At 51.3% G+C, this 24924-nt stretch overlaps 1 protein-coding gene across 2 annotated transcripts; it reads right to left on the bottom strand.

The window, feature by feature from the left end:
* Positions 1-1045: 1045 nt before the first annotated feature.
* SLC24A1 (solute carrier family 24 member 1) lies at positions 1046-24924 on the bottom strand. 2 transcript variants are annotated; one of them, XM_037054166.1, is made up of 9 exons: positions 24746-24924; positions 21190-23212; positions 13913-14018; positions 8700-8786; positions 7675-7766; positions 4102-4779; positions 3281-3370; positions 2279-2445; positions 1046-1357 (listed from the first exon to the last, which is right to left on the bottom strand). In XM_037054166.1, exons 2-9 carry the CDS (start codon positions 23080-23082, stop codon positions 1108-1110), a joined length of 3363 nt encoding a protein of 1120 aa, XP_036910061.1. In that variant the 5' UTR covers positions 23083-23212; positions 24746-24924; the 3' UTR covers positions 1046-1107. The 2 variants fall into 2 exon arrangements, with proteins under 2 accessions (XP_036910061.1, XP_036910062.1); XM_037054167.1 differs by lacking the exons at positions 7675-7766; positions 8700-8786; positions 13913-14018.

Here is a 24924-nt window from a genome sequence, read left to right as displayed (position 1 = left end):
TATTTTTAGACCAAGGGGTAGGGAGAGAGAAAGAGCGGGAGAGAAACATCAACGTGTGGTTGCTTCTCATGTGCCCCCTACTGGGGACCTGGCCTACAACCCAGGCATGTGCCCTGACCCAGAATCAAACCGGCAACCCTTTGATTCACAGGCCAGTGCTTAATCCACTGAGCCACACCAGCCAGGGTGGAGCTCTTATTTTATAAACCAGACTTGCCTCTACTGACTTTGAACTCTTGACCTTCTCACTCACTAGACACAGCTGTCACTGTTGGTAAGAATATGCTGGAGGGACACAGCCAGCACAGCTGTGTTAAACGTCTAATCCCTCAAGGTGACCACTTGTTGGGGACAGTGCTAACTTGGATTTTCTAATAAGTACATATTTTTAAATAGCCCTTACAGTAGTTTTCCTTCCCTAATACCATCCTTCCAATTCAAGGGCGAATTACCAATTTTAACTTGTTGGGTTACTTTAATTTCACTTTTCAGAAATGCAATAAGAGCTAATGTAGTCCTTTTAAGCTATAAAATATTGGTACATGTTTTACCAATGAGAATTGATTCCTGTTGCACTTCATTTTCTTCCTATAGCCTTAGCTTTTCGAACTCACCCATAACTGAACTGGGAATGATTACAAACCTGGTAGAACCTCAGGTTTTTAACAGAAAAGAGGAGACAGCACATCGCAGCATGTGTTTGGGGCAGGAGCCAGGAGGGTAGGGTACATCTGCACCTTTTGGATCAGCAGCCCTTGAATGATCAGGGAACCGTGAGCATGGGAGCTTGTCTTTTTCTACCTGTCCCGCCCCTCACCCCAATTTTCTCGTGTAGAAAACCCTCAGACTCCAAGGGTCCTTCTGGTCCCCACGTGAGAGCTAGCCGTCTGTTTTAGTCAGGGGTAGGAGCTCCACCCCTCCAGAAGTGAGATTGTTAATGCACAGCAAGCTGCAGGCGGTTCACTCCTGGGTCACGTTCACACCAGGGGCTCTCGCCTCTCAGTTCATCCTCCCGCATCACGTTCATTCTTTCAGGAGTGTAACGAGGCGCGATGGCTGCTGGCGTGGTTTTCTGACCCATGTCCATTTTGAGCAACAGTGACTGACTCAGATAGACACAGGACAGGATATGATTCGATCTTCTAACATCACACTGATGACCAGGAACACAAAGTAAAGGAGGAACATTGTGAAGCCCAGGATCTTGTTCATTCTCCATTTGCACGATGCAATTGAAGAGATCACAAACAACAGCATGAGAAAGAGCAGAACGATTGCACAAAACAGGCCGTTGCTGCTGACTGGGACGGGCTGCAGTCCATTGATAAGGGAGAAAAGCAGCCAGGGAACAGGCAGGCTGCAAGATTGAGAGACTAATGTGAGTATTCTTCATGTTGAATTCATCCCCTATGTTCAAGCTGTAGTTTACCATTTACAAAGCATGTATTTTACCACATGCACAAAAAAAATCTGTGAAATGGGGCAGCAAATATTAGCCCCATTTCACAAAGGAGGATACTAAGAAAATTAAATTACATGCCCTTGAACTCACAGCTAACAACGGGGAGAGCCTAGACTAAAACTGAAGTTTTCTGGGCCTGAGTGTTTTTATTTCACACTAAATCGTGTCTGTGTGACCCACCCAGACCTGTGGATGTCTGACTCTCATCTCTAAATTCTTACAATAAGGCCCAGCTCAGGATAACGTTCTTTAAATTCTTGAGTGATCAGGACCCCCCAACCCCCCCACCCCCATGCCCTTTCCCTGCCGCAACTGTACACTCACAGAAATGAATTCAAATTAAGGAAACCAAAGCCACCACTCAAGTCCAGAATATGACTGGGGGAATGGAAACAAACCAGGTGAGTAAGGGAATGGGTGGGGAGGCTGCAGCATTTGCTTATTTATACAAAATGCTTTTAGAGGTGGCAGGAACCCAAATGCAAAGGCGCAGGGATATCAGGAAGTGAAAATGAGTCATCGTCACCCACCTCCTCCCCACCTTGCAGGTCAGCAGCAGAGCATTTGACCATATTTGGTAACGGAATTTGATGGACTTCATTTTTCAAGTCATCTATAACTTCTAGGCAGCATTTTAGTTCTATTGACTCATCTGGCTATGACGAATGAAGGGATTCTCTGTTGCCCTACAGAAACTAACAATATAAATGCCCTTTGATTCCATGTACGAGTGAAGCAGAAACCCAGGTGAACAGAGCCAACACAAGGATTTGCAGTCTCTCTTAATGTGCCTTAGGAAGCAACTTCGCCACTCACCCCACAGTGATATCAAATATGTTACTGCCCACAGAGCTGGACACAGCCATGTCTCCCAGGCCTTTCCGAGCAACAATCACACTGGTGATGAGGTCAGGGATTGAGGTGCCTGCTGCCAGGATGGTCAAACCCATAATCTCTTCAGAAATCCCTATTGTTTCACCGACCTAGTAAACAGTGAGAGGAGTGAGAAACCATGGCAACAACAGGTGGAATATCTGAGGCTCTTCAAAGCACCAACCCCATACTGTCCCACTCTGCAAACCCAGCACTCCCAGGGAGCTCAGCACAAGCCCTTGGCCTGAGTGAGGTCGGGCCATGGCGGAGATGGGCCATAGAGAGAGAGCGGTTCCCCTGCTCGCTCACGGCTTCAGGAAATGACTCTGCTGTTGTCTAGCTTGGACTAAAAGTCCATCTATTCTATCACCTGTCACTGTCAATCAAACAACAGCACCCCTGCTTCTAAAAGAACTGCCCCTCCCAAGATCTGTTCATGTCACATTTTCATTTCTAGAACCACGGATGCCCTGCTGTGTGCCAGGGACTGAGGCTGGAGAGAGAGGTGTGAACAGCACGACACCGACCCCCCTCTCAGATTAGTGAAGGAGAAAAGCTTGGAGACAACATTTACAGCTCTGTGCTAGGTGCCAAATTCCGGGTAGAGCAGAACTGATGAAGGTGCCTGAGAGGAGGCAAAGCCGAGCTGCTCTCACGAGGGTGTGCAATTCCCCAGGAGAACAGGAGTGGGAGATGCACGGCAGAGAGAGCAGGGAATGTGAGTGGTCAGAGCAGACAGTGAAGGGCCTTCTGTGCCACAAGGTGAACGTAAGACGGAAGAGCCACACCTGGAAAGCACTACATCCACTGAGACAAAGTCTGCCTGTAACAGTGTAGAAACTATACACACACTCGACCCCCAACATTCCCTGGAAATTTGCCCTGGAGGAAAAAGGGGTCCTTGGGGCTTGCTGACATGGGGTTCAGTGCCTGCCGTTCACTCACCTGGTGAGCCCACCACACCATGAGGTACGAAAACGTGGCTATCCACACGATAGATCCCAGGAAGGTGATAACAAAAAACTTTTTAGACTCCTGTTTGAAATTAAAAAAGAAAGAGAAGTTTCAGAGGCCAGAGGTCTCTGGCCTCAGAATCAGTGATGGGATCAGCTGGAGGAATGATGGAGAGGGTCTAGAGACCACTGAGCTGCAATCTCTTTCCAGCGAGGAGCCTGAGAGGACTGGGTCTGGACTGGCCTGGTGGTCCACAGGGGCGTCCGGAAAGTAGGGAGTTCAGCAGTAGCCAAACTGGACAGAGCTATTTGCTTGCTCCAGAACCAGATTGATCTAGGTATTTAATTTGGCTTCTGCAACCTCTCTCCGCCCTACCCCTTCCTCTGCAGATGCAGACATGGAATATGGACTGCCTTTGGGTGGGGTGTGCTAGTCAGCTCTTTCCCTATAACCAAGAAGCTGGAAAGAAACAGCACCTGTTGCTCTGGGTTTTCACAGGAACCCTGTGAAACATGGAGGGGGGGGTGGCATCATTCCTCTATTAAAACAGGATACGGAGTAGGAGTCAAGGAGCGGCTAGTTCACACTGCTTACAGTGGTGGAAGTAGCCCATTCTTGGGACTTGCAAGCCCATTGGTGTGTCCCTAGGTGCATGGTCCCCTCTAGAGCTGCAACTTCTTGCCCAGATCCTCCCAGTGGTTGAGTCCTGCCAAGCTGGTTGACCCCATCTCCCACCCCCTTGGGTGGGATGCCTGGAGACCTCCCAGCCTCCCTGCGGATAAACAGCCTGGGGTTCAGCTGGGCAACCTCACCGGCCTCCGGACATCGGGCACCGTCAGCCACAGCGGGAACACAATGGGCAGGAGGAAGAGGTAAATGGCCTGCTTCTGCGGGGTCTCGGGCCACTCCAGGGACAAAGGCTCCTCGTTTTCTTCCTCTTCCTCTTCTTCCTCATCCTCATCCTCGTCCTCATCCTCCTCTTCTTCCTCATCTTCACTGCCACCTCCCGCACCTCCTCCTTCACCATCTGTACTTTTCTCATCACTTTTGGCTTCTCCTTGATGTTCAGCATTGGCTTCCTGCTCTTCGGTTTCACCTTCATCACCTTTCACTTTGCCGTCTTCTCCTGCTGGGAGTTCACCTTCACCTTCACCATTTCCTTTTGATTCTGCTTGGACCTCATCTTTGCCATTGCTGCCAGCTCCTCCCCCTTCGCCATCTGCACCTTTCTCATCACTTTCTGCTTCACCTTGATGTTCAGCATCTGCTTCCTGCTCTTCGGTTTCTTCACCTCCCACCTCGCCATCATCTCCTTCTGTTTGGAGTTCACCTTCACCTTCATTATCTCCTTTTCCTTTTGTTTCAATTTCACCTTCACCTTCCAGCTGAGGTTCACCTCCACTCTGCTGTCCACTTTGGCCCTTACCAGGAGCTTCGCCCCCTCCGCCAGCCGTTTCGCCTGTGCTCTCAGCTCCAGCCGCAGCTCCATCCTGCAATCCAAATCCGACAGATTAACTTGTAGTAACTTCCTGCTTGTTTTTACTCCCAGTTTCTTACTATTATTTTTGTTGTTGGCCTTCTCTCAGAATGTACCTAAAACTTTAGTATGGGGAGAAAACTAGTGCAATTATTCAGCAAAATTCCCTTCACAACATTCCCACCCAGTGGTGGTTTAGTCTTTATTGGATCATTTCCAGGGGTAGAGAACTCACCACCTAAAGCAGCTTCTGTCATCTTTGGCAACTCTGATTTGTTTGAAGTCCGTATTTCTACCAAGGAGCTACCCTCTGTGTGTGCGTTCTCTCTTTGGAGACACACGCAACAAATCTAATCATTCTTCCATGAGACAGTGCTCTTCCCTGCATTAAAGGTACGCAGGTTCCTCCGTCATTCCCTCATATGATGGCCCAGAGCCTCATCCCCACCCTGGTGAACTCATTCTAATTAGTTTATATCCCATGAAAAAGCCTCTAACACTGAACACAGAACAGTGCGCCGAGTTTAATAGGATCATTACCTCCTTTGTGTCAGATACTATGCACCCGTTGATGTTGCATGAAATCCTTTGGTGGTTACATCACATTGCTGGGTCCACTAACCTGCTAAACTGTTATATCACCTCCTGTGTATCAAATGATGATAATACCTACTTTGGGGGGGAAGGTTTATGTGCCAGGCACCATGCTTAGTGGTATAATAATAATAGCTAGCAGTCACTATGTTTCATTAATCAACTAACTTATGATATAAACAATTAAATCCATTGATAGATGAAGGAGCTAGGGTACAGAACAGTTAAATACCTTGCCCGTTGTCCACACAGTTTGTAAGTGACGACTCTGGGATTTGCATATGGCCAGTCCAACTTGGCCTCTTAACCACCAGCCTGCCCTGTTTTGCAAAAGACGGGCCAAATCAGGTCTTTGGTTCCCAACCTCAGAGCATGGGGAGCTCATTAGAACCACACATTTCCTTGCCCCACCCAGACCAGCTGAATTAGAATCTCTGGGAGCAGAAGCCAGGAGTCTACTTCAACGTGCTCACAAGTGGTCCCCATAGACCCCCAGCAGACCAGCGCTCGGGAACCACAGACTGACTCCACGCACTCCAAAGCCATGGATTCTGAGATTCCTCAGACTGGGCTCTTGGCTTGTCTATAACAACACGCTGGTCCAAGCCCTTGAACAAATGACCTGTGTGCTCGTGGAGTATGTTTTCTGTAACCAAATTTCTGATACAGCCAAGCCCCAAGGGATGCTCAGTGATTCTCAGCTCTGCTGCATGTTAAAGCCACCTGGAGGCTTTGAAAACATTCATGCCCTAGGACCCCAGACAGGCTGGCCTAATAGACTGAAGGTGGGGCCTGGGCATTTTTAACATTTCCCCAAATTATCCTACTAGGCAACCAGGGTTAAGAATCCCTGATGAAGTCAAATGTTAGTATTTGTGAGGCTTTGCTCTGAACTGGGAAGGAAGAATGAGACAATTTTAGTCTGAAGTTGTTCCTGCTCTGCCTCCCCAGCCCCGTCAGGAGAGAAGGTTTTCTGGAGAAGACGATGGGTCATTTAAGCCGATAGGCACGGGACTGTCTGCCCAGCCTGTGCCCTCTTCTCTGAGAGCTGCCACCCCTCAGAGTCCCTTCTTCCACGCAGAAGTCAAAGCACCCCACCTGTCCCTGCCACAGCTGATTGGACACAGGATGGACCCCTGCCTGTGACCTGGTTTGAATGTATTCTCTCTCTTCTGGGACTAGGAGCCAGTCGCTGTCCGGTCCCCCAGCAGACTGGAGGACGGATAGTAGTTGAGTGTGTGCGGGCTACTACGGAGCCAGTGGGGCCAGGCTGCCAGGAGGGGGCAGAGCCTGCACACAGAGAAGGGGGCGCGAGGGAGAGCAGGACATGGAATGAGAGGCCACCAGGGTCCTGGATACCTTCTCAGGCCCAGGTCCAGCTCCCGGTGACACCAAGCTTCACTCCCTGCGCTGGGGCTCCTCTTCTTCCCTTTTCATTGAGCGGCCTATCACGGGCCTGCTCAGGGCGCTCACGGCACGGTGAAGGTGTCTTAGACACTGGACCCCAAATCACTGGCTTAAGGGTATGACATAATTGAGTGCTTCTGAGTGTCAAATAAAAAAAAAGTGATGGAACTTGCAAACTGAATGCTTATTCATTACCAGGCACTCAGTCCTTACTGAACATAGCTGTGTGCTCTGAGTTTCTCTCTGCAATGGAGACAAAGGTGACTCAGAATGGACTCTGCCTTCAGGAACCTCACCACCAAGCAGGGGAACCAAGAGAGACTCATAGAGTACCAGGAAGGCAGCGATAAGAGCCCTGAGTGGGGAACAATGTGCCCTGGGCATTCAGATTGGGGGGATCGAGGGAGGCATTTGCACTGGCCAGGAGGGAGATCAGGAGATGAAGATGGAGGGGAAAGAAGCCATGTGGGCCAAAGCCTGGAGGGAGGAAAGCATGGCGACGAGAAGTCCAGAGTGGCCGCTGCACCGTGAGAGGCTGAGAGGCTGTAAAGACAGCAGCAGTGTCAGGGCTCAGGAAGCCCTGCAGACAAGGCCAAGGTTACCCAGCTGCCCTGCCCCTGGCATGTCGAGCTGACTGGTCTCACTGTCCCTTAGTTGCTGGTAGCCCCCGACAGTGATCTATCAGTTTTTTACAGCATGTGACAGTTTGCGACACGTTCTCCTGTATACTCACAGTAGGGTGTTACGGTGAACTAACGGGCCCTGTGAGGTATCTGATCTTCACAGTTCATTCCAGAGGAGTGAACCTCAGACAGCATTTCAGGCCTTCGGGGAGCAAGGATTTTGGTCGGAAAGCCCTCCCCTGGGCCTCTCAAATGCCTCCACCTGGGAAGAGGCTGGTGCCTACCTGACTGCCAGGATCCGCCTGCTGATCGCCCTGGACGTCTGGAGCAGGGGCTGGTGTGACCGTGACTGCAGGGGGCTTGGCTGGCTCCTCCTCTTTAAAGGATAAACATGGGACAGGTCAGAAGGGTGCCAGGTGTTGGGGACAGTTGGCAGAGGCTGCTGGGCGTGCCTTCAGGGCCATTGGACTTGTCCACTTCGGGGCCTTGTTGATAGGAAGTTTCTTGTTGATAGGAAAAGGAAAATGACGTAATGTGAACTGTTGTCCCGTCCACAGGGATGTGGACAGATGAGACGGAGCCTTTCCTGCTCCCCCAGTATTCACAGACACTTCCGCCCTGGCCAGTGTGGCCCAGGACACTGCGAACAGCTTGGGCAACTGGAGCAGAGAGAGGGCAAACCCCTGAGGGTCTGGCCGTTCCCCCTACCGACCACTTGGAGGGGATCCTGATGATGTCAAAGACAGCAGCCAGGAAGCCTTGAAAAGTGGTTGCGTGGCTTCCAGCAAGTCACCTGACCTCTCTGAGTCTCCCTTGTCAATAGAATGGGAACAGTGACTGCTACCCTGCCTCCCTCCCTGCTTCCTGGGCACCTCGGGTGGGCTGGTGCGCTGTACAGAGCCCGCAGGGCAGCGGCCTCTCACTGCCCTGTTCCAGCTGCCACACAGACACTGGGCTTCTGTATCGCCCTGGCCTTTCTTCCCTGGGGCTGCTGGTCTCAGGCCAACCCCTAGCAGAACTATTCTTGGGTAGACACAGCAGGAAGAAGAAATGGGGTCCAACAGTCTAATTTGCAACAAAGAAGTGGGAGTTCAACGACCTCCGGCCTGGCCCTGCCCTCCCCATCTAAAGGGAGCACAGCAGGCGCTATGCAGGCCTGCCCTTGCTTGGGGCGGGGATGCCAGCGAAGTGCAGGGTAGCACCAGGCCATCACCCAGCTGCCTAGAGAGGCCAAGGGGCAGCTGCAGCCCCTGGCGGACACGGGGTGGCGGTAGCAGGAGAAAACCCGCTGGTCTGGCCCTCCTCTCACCTTCTGGTTTGCTCTCTGCTTTGGCCTGAGGCTCGACCTTGGCCTCCTGATTCAAGCTCTCCTCATCCTTGTTCTTGGAGGAGTGGGCTGCGAAGGCAAAAGGAAACACATCTGGGACCACGGTGCCCTTCCCTCACTCTCTCAGTCGCTCCGGTCCACCAGCAGCCAGGGCAACTGCAGTGGGAGGGGAGAGGCTGCCTGGGAGCTACAACTTCTGGATTCCAGTCCTATTAGGCTGGTGGTGCTTAGTTCCCACACGGTTGTTTTAAATTCCCTGCATCACCTGCTGGGGCCTGCACGGTCCATCTCACTGCTCACTCCTCTGCTGGTTTATCTGCGTGCAAATGTGTGACCACGGTCAGCCTGCCCCGCACCCTCACTGGGTCTGCGCTGCCACCTGCTGCTACTCTGGCTGCCTGTGCGCCTGGGTCGGGGGATCTTTCCTGTCCAACCCTGCTCGGCTGCTGGCTCCACCCATCCTACTGGTCCCAGTTGAACAGTTCGTTGTTGTTGGACTTCCGTATAGTTCAAGTTTTCTGTTCTTTGGCTGCATCTTTGTTTACTAAACCTTTGTTGTATTCAAACTTGGTTGTGGGAGAAGGCACAATGTTTCCACCTATGCCTCCATCTTGGCCGAACTATAGGGGTACCAGAAGGGGAAAAGAAACAGCTACGAGTGGAAAACTTATTTGAACAAATAATAAAGGAGAACTTCCCCAGTCTGGCAAAGGAAATAAACTTCCAGGAAATCCAGGAAGCTCAGAGAGTGCCAAAGAAGTGGGACCCAAGAAGGAACACACCAAGGCACATCATAATTACATTAGCCAAGATTAAAATGAAGGAGAGAATCCTAGAAGCAGCAAGAGATAAGGGAACAGTCACCTACAAAGGAGTTCCCATCAGACTATCAGTGGATTTCTCAAAAGAGACCTTACAGGCAAGAAGGGGCTGGAAAGAAGTATTCCAAGTCATGAAATCCAAAGACCTACAGCCAAGATTGCTTTATCCAGCAAAGCTTTCATTTAGAATGGAAGGACAGATAAAGTGCTTCTCAGATAAGGTCAAATTCAAGGAGTTCATCATCACCAAGCCCTTATTATATAAAATGTTAAAGGGACTTATCTAAGAAAAAAAGAAGATGAAAAATATGAACAGTGAAAGGACAGCACATTCACAGTTATTAACAACCACACCTAAAACAAAAGCAAACCAAGAGGACAGCTAGATCAAGAGCGGAACCATAGAAATGAAGAACACATGGAGGGTTAGCAGCAGGGGAGTGGGAGAAGGAGAAGGGGGGAGAAGGTACAGAAAGTAGCATAGACAGTAGGTAGAAAACATATGGGGGGAGGGCAAGAATAGTAGGGGAAATATAGAATCTAAAGAACTTGAGACACGTGGTCATAAACTAAAGGGGGGGAGTGATGGGGGGTGTGCCGGGTGGAGGGGAATGAAGGGGGGAATAGAACAACTGCAATGGTATAATCAATAAAATATATTTTTTAAAAAATTCTCTGCATCATCACTGACTGGCTGTGACCTTGGGGAGTCCCTTCCCCATCTAGGCTGATTTCCTTTCTGATACAATAACCTGGTTGGTCCTGGGGGCAACCAACAGGATTTATTTCCTTTGGGAGCCCAAGTGATGGCTGCTTGAGTGCTGACTTGAGGGGATCTGTCCTTGCCAGGAGAGTGCGTGATCGGCCGGAGGTGTCTGCCATGGGCAGGGAATGAAGAAATGATGACGGGATGTGTCTGCCATCCTGGCACTGGATTACCTGGAAGGTCCTTTGCAGCTTGCTTTCTATAAATCTACTAGGAGCTCCACTGTACCTCCAGGGGCACTGCAGGGAGCCATGCTCTGGAGCCTTCCCTCTGCAGCAGGAAAGAGGAAATGGCTGCCTACCAAGCTCCCTGCCACACCTGCTCGGGACCCCAGACACGGGGAGCCGAACAGCACCTCCCCCCACAGGCCTGTGCACATGCTTTGCTGGAGGTGCACAGAGCACTGTGCACAGGAGGGGGCCACCCTGATTTCCAGTCAGGAAAAACGGGGAGGGCAGGTCCCTTTCAGGGGAACTGTGTTGCAGGAGACATGAGAGGTGCTTTGCAGGTGTAACTTCAGTGGGAGGCAGAGAGTGAGGTACAGGGGCTCTGCGGGGCCTCCTCACAGCTGTGTAGTGGCAGCAGGGGATGGGTGCAGGGCAAGGACCATGCTACAGATGACAGAACCAGATGCTCCCATGGCGTCTCTGCTGAATTCCACGTGGGCCCTGCCCGGCGAACACCAGTAACCTTGGAAAGTCAGGTGTCCCCTCCCTGAGAAGGTGACACCATGATATACTCAGAACAGTGATATGGGGATCCGTGAGGCAAAATAAACAAAAATAATTTAATTGCTACAGTTTAACATTATTATCTTAGCTCAGAACCTGGAACCAGCCGGCCCAACTCGAATCCGAGTTCTGCCACTTGCTGGCCGTGGGCCGAGCTGGGTGGTTCCTTACCCTCTCTGCTCCTCGGGTTCTTCGTCTGTAAAATCCAACAGAGTTTTTGAAGGAATAAACGTGCTTATACATCAACTTGCTTACAACCGCGCCTGGCACCCAGAAAGCACCACACCAGTGTCAGCTGTGACAACCGCAATGAATGAACTGCAGTAACTGAGAGCAGCCGACCCACGGAGTCTGCAGCCATGAGGCCCTGCATTCCGGAGGGTTTGGGTCAGACCCTGAACACCCTCGAGTCCATAACCCAGGGCTGAGCAGGTGCAGTCTGGGAAACAGGGTGGATCAAACTCAGCCTGGGTCCAGCATGGGCAGGAAATGTAAGAGGTCTGGAATTTCCTTCTCTCAACCTGCCTCCTAACTCTTCGAGAAGGTTCAGCTGCCACTGCCTCTGGCAACAGGCTCTGTCCTGCAGAGCCACCTCTCCGGCATGTGTGGCCCCACGGAGTGTCCTGGTGGGCCTGCCCAGGAGGTCCTCGTCAGAACTGAGGTGGCAGGCAGCGGGCACTGCACTGCCTCCTTCATCCAAACAAGCCCAGCGCCCCCCTGGCACCGACCAAGCACCGTCACCTTCTGCTGAGACAGAAGGGCTCCTCCGGTTCCCGTCCTGGCTCTGAGAGTATCTGCTGGCTGTTGGCTGGAGGGCCTGGCAAGAAAACCAAGCTCCCCTCTTTCCTTTTCATCCCTCATCACACACCCTACCCTGTCACTTCTCATGCTGCCAAGGAAAGCAGGTCAGGTACAGGGTCTCTCTCTCTCTCTCTCTCTAACACACACACACTCGCCCGAGTAAAATCACCGGAAGAGGCGTGGGATCGTTGGGCCCCGGGGAGGTAGAGCCCCTCCACAGGGTGCAAGTTCAGACCACAGACCGCCCTGTGGAAGAGCCGGAATGCCTGGAAGTGGTGGAAACGTCTCCACCGCCATTCAGAAACAGCCTATGGAAGCACAACCACATGTTTGGAAAGTCTTGGGAACAAAGGCCTTCATCGCAGCCCTGCGTGGCCCCAGCTCCCCTGGATGGAATCTCGGGGTGCAGAACCAGGGCTGGCTTCTCTGAGCAGGACTGCATCCCAGAGCATGTCAGCAGTCATTTGTGGTAAGGGCCGTCCATGCCACACAGGCACACGATGACCACGCACGACTCTCTTCCCAGGGATGACAGTCACTGGCTGCCCCAGAGCTCATTTCCTCACACGGCCCCTCAGCTGTGAGGATCCCTCAGCACCGCGGATCATCTCCTTAGTATCAATCTCCTCTGACCTCGGCCTGGCCTGGACATCACATAATCCCGTTAGGACAAGTAGGCCAGCTGGCAGCTGCTGGTCTGGGAAGTGGCCCAGGCAGGGGCCCTGCCGTCCCACTGAGAAGTCTTTAAGAGTTTACCAGACTCGGTGACTCCCTGAGGAGTGGCCAAGCATCACCCAGAGATGCAGCCGCCCTCATGGCGCGGCAGCACTGGGAACACGCAGGCTGCCGGGGGCTGCGGGCCCACTCTCAGACCCCAGCGGTCCTGCGTTTCTGGGGCTGATGCCAGCGTGTGCCGCTCTCGGTGTCCGCCAGGGCTCACCTTGAGGGCTTTCAAAGGAAGGTTTGATCACCTTGTCTTTCACTCTGCTCTTCGCAGGACAATATACTTCTCCTAAACACCCAAATTCCAATACTATGTCTGAAGAAGATACTTAAGGGCTTGAGGAAATTCTGAGCCTGCCAAATTTGTCCCAGGACCAGAAAGGTCAGTTAGGGTGCTCCCTGGAGTTCAAAGGTCAGTCTCTAGTGTCACACACAGGCTCAGTCCTCCACCCGCGCCTGCCCAGCTGCGACTCCGGTCCCTCGGCTTCTGCCCAAAGGCCCACCTTCCCCTGACCGGCCTCCTGCCTGCGCTCCCAGTTCTGCACCAGAGCCCCAGAGATGGGGGCGCTCCAGGAGAGCAGGTGCACACCTGAGGGGTGCCTTTTGGGGCCCTGAGAATCCTGTTGGGGGAAGCTCTCTGGGGAAGGAGGCCAGCAGGCAGGAACTGGTGAGAGGGATGGTGTGGGTCTCAGCTGCCTCAATCATTTGTCAAGTTGGATATCGGCCCTCATTGTCCTTTGGACTCTCAGCCCCCCCGAAGTGGCCCTACCAGGTCCCAGGATGTCCTTTGGGATTCCTGGTGGGGGCGGGGGCGGGGAGCCTTAGCAGTCTTCCTAGGACACCAGAGCTAAATGCAGAGCAGAGGGAAGTGCCGTCGCAGCTTCTGGCACCTGCACGAGGTTCCCCTAGATGTGACCCTGGCCAGTAGGCCTGAGCCAAGCCACCTGGCAGGAGACCCTGCGGGACACAGGAGCCAACTTGCCAGTGGTGGGCTGCACAGGAAGGTGCTAAGGGAAGCCCCCCCGTCAGCCGTGTGGGCACGTGACACTCACAGCTCACGAGGCGGGTTAACCTCCTCATTTTACAAAAGAGAACAGGCAGGCCTGGAAATCGTGGATATGTATACCTCAGGGCCTTGACTTCTGGGGGCACTCTGCCCCACGAGGGAGTTCCCTGTCTTTGTCTCCACCCCATCTCCCAGACTGACTACCGCCTGCTCTCCTCTGCCAACTCCGTGCCCTCTCCCCCCTCACTCCGCCCACTGCCTATCAGTTCTGCAGGTCCCAGTTATCCAGCTGCAGGAGGGACGGAGTGGACAGGGAGACCACGCAGGTCTGGGGCAGCCTTGCTTACCTTCCCCCAGGTCCAGGCTGTGGAGCATGAGCCAGTAGATGGTGCTGCGGATGGTGCTGTTGTGCAGAGAGGCTGAGCTGCTCCCTCGGGTCAGCACGGAGGTGAGCTGAGCAGGAGAGGGCAGCACAGGCCTCAGTGGACCCCTGCCCGAGCCCGGGGAGGCGCCACCCGAGGGCCTCCCTTAACCCTGCCTCCCTCCCAGCAAGATCAGCACAAAAGCATGGGAGCCTCATCCTGGCCTCCCTCAACCTGCACCTCCACCAGGAGAGTCACACTGCTCTCTGTCTCAGTCTCCCTTCCATGCTTTCGTGACCGACTAATTCTACCTACTGAGAAGGTCCTAGCAGGGAGCAGCAGGCAGCAGCAGGCAGCGCGCTGTGGACAGCACATCACCAGGGCTTTGCCCATGGCCCAAGAACAGCCTCAGAGAAGCACACGCTCACCCACACAGCACACAGACAGAGCTTTGCCATCCACAAACAGCACTGCAGGGCTTTACCACCGCACACAAGAAAGGCTGTGATCTCCTTCTAGGGACGGGTAAGGGAGCCCACCGAGTTCATGCAGGTGATAAATGAAAGTCAAGGCAGCACCCGGGTCTTCTGATTCCCAATTCAGATTTTTTTAAAACCATGTGCTCTAGAACCTTCCCAGGCACACACATACACACATCCATAGATGCGGACACACAGATGTGACACACACTTATTCACAGTGACACACACAGATTTACAGAGGAGCATCCAAAGACAGGCAAACACTTGCTGCATCCCTCTATCCACCCTACCCGCCCCCACTTGCACCTTCCACATCCCTCTGGCCCTGAACTCTTCTGCCATCTAGTGGCCGTGGTAACACAGTACTTTACAACAAGCCCAGGGATTTTCTCTGGATGGGGGAGATTTCATCCAGACCCAGCCTCTCCTCTCGAAGGTCCCCATACTTCTTCCCAGCTACCCCATAGGCCAAAGGAAGCTAAGAATTTTTCAGAAACCTCAGACTCTCCTGCCCCCAGTGCCCCTCTGAAGGCCCCCCAGCTCTTGTCATTCCAAAGCCACAGGTAATTAGGCTTTTGATTGATCGTGGTATGTCGGGGTTGTAAAGCTGGACGTGAGTTCATCCAGTCCAGTTGTCCTAAACGTGCAGAACCTGAGACCCCACCCAGCTCACCCAGTGAGCTAGTGGCGAAGCGAGCAGTGACAGGCTAGCTCCCAAACTGGCACCTCCTCCAAGGCCACCTGGGGTTGAGAGTCCCTGGCAAAGGAGCCCACTCCTTCCCTGGCTCACCCTAGCATCAGTCCCAGGAGCGTGCCAGGCCAGAGCCCAGCCCGAGATGCCCAGCACCAAGACTGCAGAGCCCTGAGTCTGAGGCCGTCCTCTGAAACCCTGCAGTGCCCCTGCTAGCAGATTCCAAATGGCACCCACCTTCAGCTTCTTGTTATCCTATAGCTCATCCTCCGCAACCGCCCCATCACCTGGCTGCAAACAGGGACAGCAGTCACAAGACGTTTGGAGAGACCCTTGCTTTCTCCCTACTTCCCTCTCTCCCCAGGAGGCCCTCAGCTTGGAACACAGAGAGGCACCCAGAGACAACCCGGCCTTGCACAGCCCGGCTGCAGCCTGCCCACATCACTGCCACTCAGATGCGTCCACTCACTGCGGCCCAGTGACACCGCCTGTCTTTCAGTTCCCCTGATGCACCGTCCTCTTCACCCACCTTGAAACCCTTATTGTGGGGCACCTGCCTAGTTCTCTTTTATAGACTTCTATTCTTTTCCTTCATAACACTTTCCCACTGCATCTGTGTTAGTAGTATGCTAGCAAACACACAAATAAATCTATTGCCCACTAGCATCTTGAAGGCAGACTGCCTATTTCATTCGCCTTGTGTGCCCAGCATGAAAACGCTGCAAGGGTTCAATAAATATCTGTTCAACGAATAGCTGCCCTCTGAATACACCTGATGTATTCCAGCTTCTGTTACCTTGTTCATGCCTTTCCCTCTGCCTAAAATGTCTTCTCCATACCTCTGCCAAATTTTCAGAAAATTCAGGGTCAATTCTTTTTATTCTTTTTTTTAGTATTTTATTTTATTTTATTTTATTTCTTTAGAGAGATGGTAAAGGAGGGAGGAAAATATCAGTGTGTGGTTGCCTCTCGCATGACCCCTATTGGGGACTTGGCCTACAGCCCAGGCATGTGCCCGGATTGAGAATCAAACCTGTAACCCTTTGGTTTGCGGGCCAGCACTCAATTCACTGAGCCACATCAGCCAGGGTATCTTTTTATTCTTTTAATGCTTACTCAAGGATATGTTTACTGATTTTTAGAGAGAGTGGAAAAATATTGATGTGAGAGAGAAACATCAATCAGTTGCCTCTTGTACATGACCTGATTGGGGATCAAACCTGCAACCTAGGTATGTGCCCTGACCAGGAATTGAACCCACAATTTTTTAGTGCATGGGATGATGCTCCAACCAACTAAGCCACCTGGCCAGGGCCAGGGTGAATTCTTTCTTATATAAAGCTTTCCACCTCACCCTCACTTTAGTTCATTCTGATCTCTCTCCTAAAAAGCTATATAACAATGGTGAGCACATTTTGTGAGGCCAAAGTCTGGCTCTGTAAACAAATAAAAGATAGTGTCCTGGGGAGGCTGCAGAGCAGTCAGCTGGGAAGCGGGACAACCCTAGAAAGTCAAGATGAAGGCTCATTAAGTGCACAGTATGTACTGTCTGGACCACCAGCTTGTCACTTGGCATTTACTGCCATTTGAACTTAAATATATATATAATATATATACATATATATTATATATATAACATATATGTAAAGTTAAACAGTATATATAGTGTTTAACTTTTCACATATATGAGTTGTCTACCTTGCTAGACTCCTCATTTTGGGGGCCATGAATTGAACTTACGATACAGGCATCTCTGTTCTCCCGAACTGTAGCACAGTGTCTTGTGCACAGTAGGTGCTCACAGAGGTGAGTGACTAGGTACTCTCAACTGGCCTCTAGCACCTTCTTCAGGCAACAGGGCCGCTAACAGCTGTCCCCAGTGATGTCTTCACCTTCCCATTGCCTCTTGCACCCCACCAACCTCCATGGCCAGAACTAGAACTGGAATTGCTACACTCCCTTCTCTGTTCAGCTCAGAAAATAGAGAAAATACTACCTAGGCTAGGGCTACCCACTCACCCATCCACCCTATATGTTCATTCATTTAATTCTTATTTCCTGAGCACCTGCTTGCTTACATGGCACTGTGCTGTAGGGTTCAAATATGTTTTAGGACACAGATTATACGTCCCAAAAGGAATTGAGACAAATGATAACACAAACACATGACAGATCAGAATGTGTTTCAAGAATGAGAGTGACAGATAAAGGTGCTGCCGGGATGGACAAGGAAGGCTTCTTGAAGTAGACAGAACTTGGGTAAGTCTTGAAGGAAGGGGGAAGTTTGAATGCGTGGTCACATACCAAGTGAATGAACAAGTAATTGAACAAATGAACAAATATACAGATGAATTAAAGCATCTTGTTTCCATGGGTACAAAACAGGTACAGTTGCCTGTACCTGTATCACATTTGCCTCACAAATGAAAGCAGAAATAACAAATACGGATACAGAGGGGGGCACTGTGGGTTTTCCAAACAAATCCCCCACTTTTTTCACAATGTACCTGTAAGTGCACTGGGATGCTGGGGTCTCTGGCGCCACCCACACTGGCCCAGCCGCCTCCCTGCACATCACATGCAACCTTTGTCCGATGAGTTCTTGGAGGCAAAGAACAATGAGGAGCCAGGACACCCTTTGGGATGGCTGGTCCTGGCCCAGAGGGGCAGGGGAGATACACTTTTGTCCCCTGGTGCTCAGGCCTACTGATCTGTCTGAAACTCAGATTTCCTCAAGCCCAACTACTCGGTGGGTTCATTGTTCATTGCACGTATCTCTAAACTCAGTACGCACTTCTAACTTTCTGAAGCCCTCACATCCATTTTCTCATTCAATACTACTAACTCTATGAAGTAAACAAACCAGTGTTATTATTGCTATTTTGATAGATGAGAAAACAGAGGCAGAAATATTCTGTGACTTGTACTCACAAAGATAGTGATAATCCCAATCTCCTAATACCTGTTCATGGTTTTCACTGCTGTCATTGTTTTTCCTAAATCGCATTTCTTCTCCCAAGTATAATAAGAATATGAGATCAAATCTACGTTTCCTAGTGTCTCTGTTTCAGATGACTGAGGTAAATGGGTGTGATGTTGGCCTACATTTGGGTGTGGCTGGGGGTCCATTCACAGGTGCAACGCCAGCTGCAGGTGCTCTCAGAATATGCCCTTATTATGGACACACTCCCACATCCACCTCTCCCTCCACACCACTCTCCCTCCTCCACTTCAGCCTCGCCACCCTACTTTTCCCTTTTCCTCACAAAAATCAGCAAAGGGGCTGAGGAAACTGAAGAGGATGTCTTCGTGCCCGCCACCTGTGATGGATGTATCTTTCTGGGAATGAGGAGTGGATCCCTTGCAGCTAGCTATTCACAGGGACCTGGGGAGGAGACATGGTGGCCCTCCGGAGGCATGTCCTCCAGATTTCCAATTTCCATCTCCCACTGATGTAGCAATTAGTCATTGACCACTCCCCCTATAAACACACATCCCTGACACATTTCCTGAACCACATATTTTAGTCAGATTTTTACGAAAACATTCATTCAACAAACATTTACTGAACCTCTGGTCTGAGTCCTGCCTTCACCCAGGTTACACTCTGGGTGGGGACTCTTCACTTTATCCCTTCCCTCAGTTCAGCCTTCCACCCTGATCCACTCATTTGATCCACTCATTTGTCTCGGCTAGACACCCAAGAGTCTACCCAAATTCCTCCCTCTCCTCCACAGCCAGCATCCAATCAGCTATTAGACCTAGTTCAAGGAGGTCCTCAAATCTGACCTCATCTTTCCACTCTCTTGCCTACCATCCTGCAGCAGCTCCTGACTTCTGATCTGCTTTTCTTCTGGTTCATTTTCTACCCCTCAGCCAGTGATTTTTCAGAGCAAAGCACATCATGTCTCTCCCCTGCATCTTGGGGGCCCACTGTCCTCAGAAGGGAGCCCAGATTCCTTAGCTCATCACACACCAGCCCAAAAGAAACAGAATGCAAGCCCAGTCAGAACAGGTACAGTTTTTGAGTTATTTGGACTCCTTTCTAGCAGACAGTAGTTAGTGTTGGGAAGTCCAACCTACAGGTGTTTAATTTTAAATAAATATAGAGTTGCTTTCAAGGGTAGCCAGTAATTTAATCTGCTTTTTTAAAAAGTATTCTGCTAGTCAAAAATCATCCTGGATCTGTTTCAACAAGTAGCTGAGAACAGAGTTGTACCACTCTCACTGGCTGGCAAACAGCTGCCATGAACGCCCTTGGACAGTCTCTGAAGTAGGTTGAAACCTCTCTTTTGAAATCATGATTATGCTTCATGTCCTTTGCAAGCTTTGCTCTGATAGACTACCTCTGATGAAATGGCAAATTCAGAATTTGTAGAGTTTAATAAAAACAAAATTACTATGAAGGACTGGGAGGCAAGTTAGAGACATTTTGAAAACTGCTGACCTGACGTGTACCGGGCACTAAATGCTTTCCGCAGAGGAGAGCACCAGGCTCCACGGCCGCCCAGAGCAAGGCCCACCCCGAGAACTCCATTGGGGGAGGCTCCTTTTCCTTCACGGTGAGTGATGTGAGGCTCTGGGCCTCCCTTTCTTTTGTAAGTGCTGGCTTCCTGGAGCAGCAGCCTCGTGGGAAACAGAGCTGATTGGGGGCATTAGGATTCTGGATTCCAGTTCTGATACCTGCTGGGCTGTGTGACCTTGGGCAGCACATTTCTCCCTTTTGGGCAATCTGCAAATACGGCCACTGGGGCTTGGTTGATCAAACCAGACAACCATTGTGCTGGGCTGGCCAGAATTGAACTCACTTGGACACAGGACATTATGAATGAATGTTAGAACTAGACCAGACCTTTTGGTGATTAGCTGAACTTTATCACTTCCCCAAAGAAGGGAAGGAACCTGTCCAAGGTCACACAATCAGAGGCAGAATTGGAGTAGAAGCCACTGACTCTTGGGTCCATGCTCCGGCCAGAACACCACACTATCCTGAAAACCCTAAGGGAAGCACACCTTATCTCCTCCGCATTCTCTCTCTCCCAGACATGCTTCAGAGTTCAGTCTCCATCCTGCCCACTCATCAAAACTGCTCGGGATTAAGTAGCTAAATCTGTACACTCTTTGCACGCAAAATTTTGCTCATACCGGTGGCTTCTCTGAAGCCTGAAACAGGCAGGCGATGAGCTAACCTTTGCCCAACTCGGCCTGTAGGAGCAGGAGGGAAGTGGGGTCTGTGTTCCCCAGGACGCCCTCACTCTGGAGTCTCAAGGCATAAACTAAACTTTGAGGTGAATTTTCAGAGACGAATTCCCAATTGAATCTTCCAGATTAGTGAACCATGCGATGAGTTTCGTAGGAAGGTCCCTCATGGCTACAGAGAATTTCTTGGAAAGGAACTTTGGGGCCAGGAGAAAAAGCCCCAGAGCTGGAGCTCCCGGTATCTAGTCTCCTTCCGCAGAGAGGGGGCTCTGCACTCAGGGCTGGCTTGTCTGTGGACAAGTGGAGCACCCAACTTCTCCAGTATTTTAAAAGCAAAACAAAGTCAAAACATCCTCCCCACTCCCTTCCCAGACCCCATCCAAGCCACCAGACCCTCCAAGTCTGGAATGTGAACAAATAAGACTAAAGTGAGGGCGCTAGATAAACCCTAGACACCACGCACACGGAAGAGTTGATCATTTTCCCTGACTGGTATATTCTCAGACATTTCTCAAAACCCAGTTCAAATGTCATTTCCAAAGACCCAGCCAGACCACCCTGGGTTCAAACCCTGATTCAACCACCTATTTGCTGTGTGACTCTGAACATGTGTGGTTTGATTTCATTAGGCCTCAGTTTCTTCTCCTGCTAAAGGGGGATCATAATAACAACTGTTTTATGGGACGGTTGGGTGCTGAGCCAAGGTCGCTCTTGGCAAAGGCCCCAGCATAAGTGCCTGGCAGAGAATAGGCACTTGAATGAATAGCAAGGGAACCAGAGCACCCATCTCTCGAGGTGTCTGACCCAGCATTTTCTATTGTTTAGTCCTGGCCTCCCCCCCACCCTTTTGCCCCAAGGGGCTACAGAAGCCTGAGCTAGCCTGTTCTCACCTTGCTGAAGTCCCCTAGGGCCATGACCTTGGCCACTGGCCTCCTGTTGAGCTGTTCCTTCATCCAGAGCTCAAGCTTCTTGTTCCACTTCATGGTGAACACATAGAAGGCATAGGCCAGCAACAGCAGCAGGCTCTCCCACCAGACAATGAGGCTGTCCAGGAAGAAGAGAATGAGCATCATCAGGTCAAGGATGTAGAAGGAGACATCACGGAACAAGGGCCACCAGGTGAGGTTGAGGATCTCCCGGGAGAAGAGGGCACAGGTGCCAATGACAAAGAGGATGTTGAACACAGCGGAGCCCACAATGGTGCCGATGCCCACATTGCTGTGGGAGATGAAGACGCCGATGAGGGAGGTGAAGAGCTCGGGGGCAGAGCCTCCGGCAGCCATGAACGTGGCACCTGCTACGTCCTCAGAGATCTGCAGCTTGTCTGTGATGACGCCCAGGGCTGGGACAAAGTACTCATCACACACGATGGCCAAGGCCACAAACACGTACATCATGCCAAAGATGTGCAGGACCACCCAGCCCTGCCGCCGCTCCTCCAAGCTGAACAGGTCTGGGGGGTACTCTGCCTTGGGATGGTGGTCTGGCTGGCTAGGGGCCAGCACTGAGGGACTGGGACTGGGTGCCTCTGGGAGCAGGCCGGTTGTCAGGCTGGGGGCGGGGGGTGTGGGCATGGCTGGAGCTGGCTCCACAACCACACAGTGACGAACCTGGGTGGTCGGATCTGCCTTGGAGCTGGGGGCTGCTGAGGTGCTCTGTGCTGTGGAAGGTTTCTTCGCCAGCCCCCAGAAGGTGGTTAAGGATATTGCCATGGTTGGTGCGGTGGTTTTGGACCAGGGGTTCCTAACCATCCAAGCAGCAGTAGACACTTGGGTTGCTGCTGGGCCGCTTCCTGTCCTGGTGCTAATCACCACCTGCCCCTCAGAGATGGCTGCAGTGTGCTCTAAAGCCAGTCCCTGGGAAGTCATCAGGTTGTCCTTTCCCACTAACCCCCGAGGGTTAGGTGAGCTGTTACTGTCCATTCTTCTGGGGGTAGTCAGGGTGCTCTTTTCTGCCAGACTCCGAGGAGAAGTCAAGATGTTTGTCTCTATGTCACTTATCAGGAAAGTTGGGGTGTTATCAATTACTCCCTTGAGAGTAGTTGGGGTGGTTTCCTCCACTGTTTGCTTGGAGGGGCTGGTCTCCAATGTTTGGTAGGTTGCCACAGTTTCACTGTCTTGCACTGTTGTCCTGGGGGTGATCCCATGGTTTCTTGCCATTTCTGTGAATGTGGACGGGGCAGCGTTCACTACTCTACCAGGTGGAGACGGGGTGTATCTTTTCACTTTCCCCCTGGCTGGAGTTGGGGGGTAGGGCTTCACTTCTCCCCTGGGCGTTGTTGGGGTATGATTCTTTGCTGTTGATCTGCTTGCAGTTGAGGTGTACTGACTTAGTACCCTGCTTGGTGCGGTTGGGGTGTTCTCCTTCACTCTTTCTGAGCCTGCTGCTGTTGAGCTGTAGCTGTTCTTGGGTATTGTTGGAGAGGTGTTGGCTGTTGTTCTGGGTGTATTGGGGGTGTTCTCCATTGTTATGCCAGGTGTTACTTCCTCCTTGCCCATTGTGGCTTGGGGTGTCAGTGTCTCACCCTCCATTTCAGAGGTAGCTTTTGGAGGGTCACTGCTCCCTGTCATCATCTCGTTGGGAAGGTCCCGGCTGGCCAGTTTAACAGGGTGTTGGGAAGACAGTCCTGCCCACAGTGAGGGGAGGCCCTGGGGGCTCCTCAGGTGTTGGTAGGTGGAAACAATGATCAACATTCCCAGGAGGAAGAGGAAGCGACTCCATCGAAGCCGTTTCGGCCGGAGTAACAGCCTCTCCTGCGTCCCCATCCGGATCAATTTCCCCATGATGGCCACTTAGGCCGGGTTACAGAAAGCCTCTCATTCCATCCACTGAAAGATGGGGGCTGTTCTGGGATTCAAAGGGATGATCAGGGAAGATATCTCCATGAAGCGTAGCCGAGAGACATCCACAAACCTAAAGGAGAAAAAAGAGAGAAGGAGAGAGGTTATTTGCCACTACAATGAGAGCTGGGATCCACCAAACCCTCATCTGGAAAAGAATAACGATTCTTGCAGGGGCCTTTGTGGTGGAAGACAGTTGTTTCTGTTGGAGCAAAACTACCTCTGCCCCTGCTCGGGGGAGCAGTGCCTGCTCCTGGGAAAAAGCACCAAACAGACCTCTGTGCTGGGGAGGCGTGCCCACAGCCCTCACTCCTGGGCCGGGTCCACCAAGGTCTGCCAGCACTCCTCAGGTCCAAGCCAGAATTGCTGGGAGCTCAGTCATGGGTAGCAGGTGCCGTAGGCCATAGATCTCCACTTGTCAAAGGCATAAGGGAGGTAAAAATAGACGGTTTTAAGCTTTAGACAAAAAGAGGCAGCAGTGGAAGATAGTGCCAGAGCATCAAAACTCTGCATGTTCAGACTGACTTAAAATAATTCCACCACGTCATCGAAAGTTAACGTCACGACAGTTCCCAGACAGTGTGATGCCGTGGGAAAAACAAGGAGAATAGAGTCAGAGGCCTGGATTCCCGGCTCTGCTGCTTGCAGCTGTGTCACCCTGGGCGAGCTGAGCCTCCATGCCTCATCTGTGAAACGGGTATAACATAAACATTGATTATGCAAAGCTGATCTCCAGAAGGACATCTGGAGAAGGGAAACTAAAGGCCAGGGGTCAAAAGGAGACTTACTTTTCAGTATATATTATTGTTCAGCTTAACCTTTCAACCTTATTATTTTATAGATAACATATTTTAATTTTAATTTAACTGAATAGAAATAACAATAGTAATAACATCTAGCTATGTACATAGTAATAAGAAGACCTATGCCCCAGGCATGTTGGAAGAGGAAAACGCATAAGGTCTGTGAAAAGCACGGCACAGAACCGAGGGCTACATGAGGGCAATTTTACATAAGGACGTAGGAGGAAAGAACGTAAAAAGCCCTCCAAGAATCCTCAGTTTACAAAAAGGGCATGGAGGCCCAGACCCAAGTAAATATTTATTAAATCGCTAATCCACGTCCACAGATTATTACAAAACAGTAACTAGAAGTGATCGGTCTGCATGTGGGGTAGTCTTTTAGAAGTGAGGTGGGTGACCCACAGAACCTCCGGTGGTGAGAGGTAGAAGCAGTTACTGACACTGCTTCGTGCGGCTACTCAGTCGGGACACGAGCAAACCGAGGTCCAGAGAGGCGCGAGCTGCTCAACGCCCCAGTCCTTCCAGTGCACCGCGCTACGGATGCAAATGCACCTGTCTCAAAAAGCAAAAGAGGGACAAGCAAAAGGAGAACTACAAAATAATTGATTTTCCTTCTTTGTCCTCGATCCCTGTCGTTGTCTTTCCACCGTCTCCCTGTCTGCCCTGTCCCTTGCCATAAACTCAACACTTGGAATCTCCTGAGGAAACTTCGGAGGGTGTCTCTCTGTCTGGTATACCTGTGTCCTGTAACCGAGCGGAGCTGGCATCCCAGCTGATCCGTCCTAGCTAATCACATCATTTACCTTCAAACCTGGACATCTGGGTGTCTTCTCAGTTCTGAAAACTTGTCAAAACCCAGGGTCTCAAAGAGTGGGTCTGAAGCTGGACAGCAGGAAACACCCCATTCTCCTGCCCCCAGCTCTCCTATGGATCCTAAGTTCAAGGCAGGGTCCGGTGTGAAGGGCACCTCGGAGGAGGGATA

The sequence above is a fragment of the Sturnira hondurensis genome, unplaced genomic scaffold (genome assembly GCF_014824575.4).
Source record: "Sturnira hondurensis isolate 20B ecotype Veracruz unplaced genomic scaffold, ASM1482457v3 Scaffold0008196, whole genome shotgun sequence".
Classification (NCBI taxonomy): domain Eukaryota; kingdom Metazoa; phylum Chordata; class Mammalia; order Chiroptera; family Phyllostomidae; genus Sturnira; species Sturnira hondurensis.
The sequence above is the reverse complement of the archived record's forward strand: the minus strand, read 5'-3'. Positions and strand labels throughout refer to the sequence as shown.